This window comes from Anabrus simplex, chromosome 3 (genome assembly GCF_040414725.1).
Source record: "Anabrus simplex isolate iqAnaSimp1 chromosome 3, ASM4041472v1, whole genome shotgun sequence".
Lineage (NCBI taxonomy): Eukaryota > Metazoa > Arthropoda > Insecta > Orthoptera > Tettigoniidae > Anabrus > Anabrus simplex.
In genome coordinates this window covers 334,785,844-334,792,321 of record NC_090267.1, presented here as the reverse complement: position 1 = coordinate 334,792,321, position 6,478 = coordinate 334,785,844, and the positions used below count along the sequence as shown (strand labels likewise).

Here is a 6,478-nt window from a genome sequence, read left to right as displayed (position 1 = left end):
TGAATCGGAGAAGTGCATTCGATTTGCAAATTGGAAAATTACTGATCAGAAACTCGGAACTACAGTCAACCACACAAAACAATCTCCGTAACATACACCAATCCGAGTAGCCCAATATGGGATCACGAACCAACTGTTCGGTGCGGGTGCGCAGCCGCAGCTGGTTAGCTCAAAGAAGTTTATGTATAAAGAGTTGCCTTTTTAAATGATTTTTGATGGATATATGAATAAAGAAGTTCAAATAAAGGTCTAATAGACAAGTTTTCAGATACTTATTCATGCTAAGCATCTCTCTACCCCTGCATTAATTTAAAAAAAAAAATCACAAGAAGACTCCTTTTCCTGGTAACCTATGGCACTTCTTTCAAACAGTATTCTTTGAGAATTTGACGTAATTTTCAATGTTGATGTACGATGCATTAGTGCAAAAATGGTGGATTATGTTTTAGAAACGGATATTTTGATATTAACCTTGTAAATAGACTTAAACTTTGTCGTTGTTGTGTTGTAGGTTATATGTTAGTAACGAATAAGAAGGAATTTTGTAAAGTTGTTCAGGATACCATTTTGTGAAAAATATGGAAGCTTATGATAATGAAGGTAAGAATATTGAAAATGGCTTATGTTTCGAAAATTAAGACCGATGTTAAATGAACAGGTTGTCGCCGCTCTGCTCTCATGTTGTAGAATGTTAAAACGAATCCGTACACTCTTAAAAATTAGATATATATCACTGATAATATTTCATTTACATGTATACCTGCGTAGCGTGTTTACGCACAATGTAAACATTACTTTCAGCATGCGATTTTCGGGAGAGAAATACTGTTAAACGTTATAGCAGCCCTGCCAAATAATAGATCATTTTTTAGCTTGGTGTTTAGTGGTTCCCGGGTCGACCGTCTAATTTATGAACTTCTAAATGTGAAACGTTACCAACAAATGGGGCCTACTGGCTTAGTAAACAACTGGTATCTCATGGTTTTTGACTGTGAAGCAATTATCGCAGAATTCCTTTGAGTCCTTGTGTAAATTTGTATATTCGCCCTTGCAATTTATTGAATCGAACAGGAATAGTTTATTTGCCGTGAGAGTAACTTAGTTTACGCTAGTCTTAGAGTTACCGGTATGCAATAAACTGAATGGACAGTTGATAATCTATGTAGGTCAGTGTTAAATTATAAATGAAAGGTGTTTTCTTCAGTGGAACAGATATTTCAGATAATAGAACACTATTTTTCTTTATATATAGTATTCAGTCAGTCACCACTGATCTGTATTTAGGGCAGTTGCCAGTTTGGCAGATTGCGTATCAGTAGTTTACCTAGTCTTTTCTTAAATAATTTCATGGATTTAGAAATGCAAGAATGCAAATTTCAGTATTCAATATAATTCAATATTCACAGAACAAAAAAAATTTCTGTGATAAACTCTCAGGGCATTTTAGACCAGTTTGTGGTTGACAGTAGCCCTATAACAGTAATAGGTTTGATTCCTCTATAGTTAAGACTAACTTTTGTGTACTATAGATTTTTTTTTTTTTTTTCTAACTGTTAATAGCGTAGGCCCTATCAAAAGTCCCATCCAAAAGCTAAACAACAGTAATTGATGTTCAGAGCAAGAAAATCCCCTGAGGATGTGTGTTTTTTTAGTGGGAAAGAGACTTACTCAGTTTTCAAATTGTTGCCAGCCTTATTTATAAAGTTGCTGTGGTGTGTGTGTGTGTGTGTGTGTGTGCGTGCGCACGTGCAGGATTTTGATGTGATTTGAAATATAATTATACCCATTCTTTCCTATTTCTTTTAAGATTGATTTGATACCTTAATATCAAAAGATTTAAGCTTTCGGTTACGGTACACAAGCCGGCTATCGTCAGTTCACTCGTAGGCGCCATCATATGCTGTTAAATATGTTCATTAGGGTACAAGGAAGGAGTAGAGGTGCGAAAATACTAGGTTTTTGTATTATTACCTGCCATATAGAACACTGAAGAAGACACTATATAGGACTGGTAGAGCACATGGCGACCATGTTTACTTGGTGACGGAGGGGTGATGACGTCATACCTGACGTCACAGGGTGTAAGAGAGAGACAGGGAATTAATATCCGAAAACTAAGGCTACTCAAAATTATCCAACCAAGGGAATGCTGGTGTATGTCATTATCCCACCTGCTCAAGGAGTTGCACTCTCTGGAAAAGTTCACTGCGTTAAATATCATTTGTGCAAGGTAAAAATATTTTTAGGGTCACGTAGCTGTGAGCTTGTATTGGGGAGATGGTGGGGGCAAAAATTGGCACCTTGCTCCCTTATGTTTCTGAGGGAGTAGAAATAAATCAAATCTTACTTGGAACGAGTGTCAGAGGAGACATGTGTTCATTATGATGTCTAGGAACCCACCATCCCACCCCCAGAAGTACATTTACTTTTATAATCTAATGAAGAGCAGTACACACTATTTTCCATTGCTCAAGTAGCTACTTGCATTCCTATTGGCCAACGTAAAGTGGGATGTGCCTTCATTCCCATCAGTCATGATAAATTAGAAGTTTCCGTTACCAGCCCCGGCAGAATAAAAGCACAGGTAAATGGAACACATGAAGCAAACAATGTGGAATACAGAACCGCAATAATGTTATATGGTACGTACCTTACTGTAGTGGTGCGTACAGGGCTGCTGCAGGGGCCTGCTGGCCCTGTTTCATAAAACTAATCTAATATTACCTAATAATATTAGAACTCATAAAAATAATTATTAGTTAACCAAATTCTGTTTCATAAAGATTTATACATGACTAATAAAATATCTTCACTAATAATATTAGTTCATTAGTCAGCTGATACAAATGGAGGTTAAAATCAGTCTTGCATACGTTCTTGGTTTGGGTTTGTTTCTAGCAGTAGGCTAATGCTTGACTACGACGACTATTAATCCACATGTTCGAGAGGCTCGCTTGATATTTTCGTTGTTGTGACTTTGATACATATGAAAATGGATAAAAGAAGTGAAAATAATGTGAGAGAAGAAAGTTTCTTTGCAGAAAGTGATTGAGTTAAAACATCAACTATTTGCAGCCTTTTGCACACTATAACCCTCCTTATTCCTTTTACTTTTTTATTTCATGTGCTCAAAAATCTCTGTTGAGACGGACTAGCAAAATCTTTGTTTACTACCCTCTGTTGGTGGGGGCGGTAGAATAACAGCCACGGTATCCCTTGCCTGTCGTAAGAGGCGACTAAAAGGGGTCCCAGGGCTCTCAACTTGGGAACGTGGGTTGGCGAACACGGGGCACTGAGATGAGTCCTGCTATTGCTTCAACTTACTTGTGCCAGGCTCATTTTCATCTGCCTTTCCGACCTCCCTTGTTCAACTCTTGTACTTTTCCGACCCTGACAATATTAGGTTGCGAGGCCGAGAGAGTCTTTCATTTTCACGCCCTTCGTGGCCCTTTTTTCTTTGGCCGATACCTTCCTTTTCCAAAATGTCGGATCTTTTCCATTTTTCTATCTGATGAGTTAGCTGGAAAATTTATAATGTCCAATAACGGACCATTATATTGGTATTATAAATTTACTCATTCGGGACAAATATTTTAGGTTCCCTATGGGAATCAGCTCTGCATCATTTGATGGCCAGGCAGGCATCTATTTTTTGGAAATGAGACATAGCTCTCATAGTGCATTGGCACTGCTGGTGGCTTCAAATAGCCTATGCAGTGGCCTCCACGGTATGCACTAGCCTTGCGTCTTGGGTGGTGTGCTAAGTCCCAACTGACGAGCCTAACTTAGCACACGAGGGCGAAACGCAGGCAACCAAGAATGAGTTAGCTGGAAAATTTATAATGTCCAATAACAGACCATTATATTGGTATTATAAATTTACTCATTCGGGACAAATATTTTAGGTTCCCTATGGGAATCAACTCTGCATCATTATCTGATTAGTGTTATTATAGATGATGGTTGCTTAGTTGTAGCCTACTTTCTCTTAAAACAGTAATCATCACCACCATCATTTTGGTTTACTGGTGATTTAAGCCAAGATTTTAAAGGCTACCTGGAGTGTTCGAGCAGAACTGCACTAGAGAAACACAATGATTCTGTGTATCACTACCAACCGGTGGAGTGCAATGCAAAGCTGCTATTTTAAGGTTATGCTCCATTCCTTGCAGTGGAACATTCTATTACCAATCCTATCAAGCAAATACTCAAAAGTTCTGTAATCTAACCAAATCTCCCATTGTATTCGTATGTTTGTTTCATGCCAGTACAGGCTGTTTTTGACGTGACGTTTATTGAACGGTGAATACCTACACTCGTTTCTTATCACTATTTGAATCAGAGTCGACAATTTCAGTGATCTTCACTATTTTATGCCAAAATATTAAAATACCACTCACTTTGGTTTCACTAATAACATGAATTATGAGTCAAAATACACTCGTGAAAATAATCCTAATAATATGAGTAACTTTTATTAGTTTATTATTATTATTATTATTATTATTATTATTATTGTCCATGAAACAATTTACCGGTACTAATAGTCTATTATTAGGAATATCTACTAGGCCTAATAATTTTGACTCATAAACTAATTACTAATATTATTAGCTAATAACTCTATGAAACATAATATATACTATTGGTTTTTCTACTAATAATATTAGTGAAAGATGTTTTATGAAACAGGGCCCAACAATCTCTGTCAGGAAGAAAGTACGGAAGGAACTTGTAATTCACCTATCGACCACTAGCCTACATACTAGCTATCTGTCCGTGCACGGCAAGAAAAAGATTGCAATTCACCTTTTCACCACTAGCCCACATAAAATGCGTTGCTATCGCCCTAACTCTACCCTAACCAGTGCAGACCAATGGTGTTTGCACAAGAAACTAGAGGCTCTCCCATATGCTTGTCTCCATATCACTTGTCTTGTTCAGGCCCTACCCTAACCAATCCAGACCAGTGGCATGTCTGCACAGCAAGAAAAACTTTCAATTCATCTTTCCCCCACTAGCCCCTTCGTTCCTAAGTAGATATGTTGGCAGCCTTGTGCACCACCTTGGTGGGTTCGAATCCTGCTGTTGGCAACCCTGTGTAAAAATTATTCAGCAGAAAACAAGAATTATGGTGTGCAAAAGGGTAAACATGATTTTGAAAAAAAGTGAAAAGTGGCAGATGGGTGCCTATGTCAGCAACGTAAGACACGCCTCCTCTGTACAGGAAGAACAATTATTTGCAATACTCGTTTCAAAAGGAACGGACAATTCCACAAACATTCTGTTTGCTGCTAGCAGTTCTAACACATGTACCAGCAATGTAAATAGGTTGTACAAAGTGATCTGTTATGGTAGAATGCTAACTGAACGCTATAAATCGTGAATCAGAGAAGTTGTTTTAAGAATTTTGAATTGCCTACCTAGGGGTTGTTAAAGTCAATAGTGGCATATAAAGAAAGCCAAGAAATGGGATAAGTGCTTTGCCTGGTATAAAAATATTGAATTGAGTAGGCTCTATAAATTTCAGGGGGAAAAAAAGTTTTTGATTCAGTACTGTACTTAAAACAGAAATTTGGGAAGTAGATGTTAGAATTGTAACATGGGACGAAGTCACAAGTAAGTTTGCCAGAATGATAATAGGGTTGACAATTTAGGTACTGCAAACAGTGGTGTGAGAATGATGACTGATGGGTCAAAAAACAAGCATGTATTGTTAAACAATAGTTAAGTATTGGTTGAGACTAAACAATGCAGCAGGATATGAAATTCTAATGATTGTGTATCAACACCAAATGAAACCTCAAATCGAGGCACCCTGGGTGAATAGGGGTAGGAATCCATAAATGACATAGGAATGAGTTATTACTGGTTTCTTTCCTCAGTATGTCATCAGTCATGGCCAAGGTCAAAATAAAAGTAAAATTCATCTGCACATCCTTTGAACCATGTGACGATCTTGAACTGCCCTCCGTCGAGTTCGTATCAGCCGCACTAAGACGAAGTACATGGAATGTGACTGGTGGCAGTGAGAAAACAGGCAGCTAAACATGGATAAGTAGCAAACACCTCCTAAGTTTCTTGCAGTTTAAATACGGCATCTGTACTGACAGCTAATGTGAATGTTGAAGACTTAACAATCGAATAAAGACTGCTTGAATGAAGTGGGTGTACTGTGCAATTCCTAAATGCCAGTAAGAACCAAACGCAAGGTTTACAAAACTGTTGTTAGGCACGCCATCATGTATGAAGCAGAATGCTGGACCACCAAAAAAGTGCTTGAACAACCATTGCTCATAAATGTTAAAAATACAGTGCTTAGATGCGCAGAAGGGAACAGCTGAGTCGATAAGATCCGGATTGAATATATAAGAGGTTCCTTTAAAGTCACCCCAATTACTGAGTATGCTGCATGAGGTGGTATGGTCATTTAATGAGGACGAATGATCCGTACATTGTCAAAAAAGTACCTAGCACT

General features: G+C 37.9%; 1 protein-coding gene across 2 annotated transcripts in view; it reads left to right on the top strand.

Annotated features, from left to right (window-relative positions):
• The first annotated feature begins 430 nt into the window (after positions 1 to 430).
• Positions 431 to 6,478, top strand: part of LOC136867305 (pre-mRNA-splicing factor 38B) — a 141,802-nt gene continuing 135,754 nt past the window's right edge. For both annotated transcript variants that reach the window (XM_067144458.2, XM_067144459.2), the window contains exon 1: positions 431 to 600. In XM_067144458.2, coding sequence (XP_067000559.1) covers positions 579 to 600 — 22 coding nt within the window. In that variant the 5' untranslated portion in view covers positions 431 to 578. The remainder of the gene's footprint in view (positions 601 to 6,478) is intronic.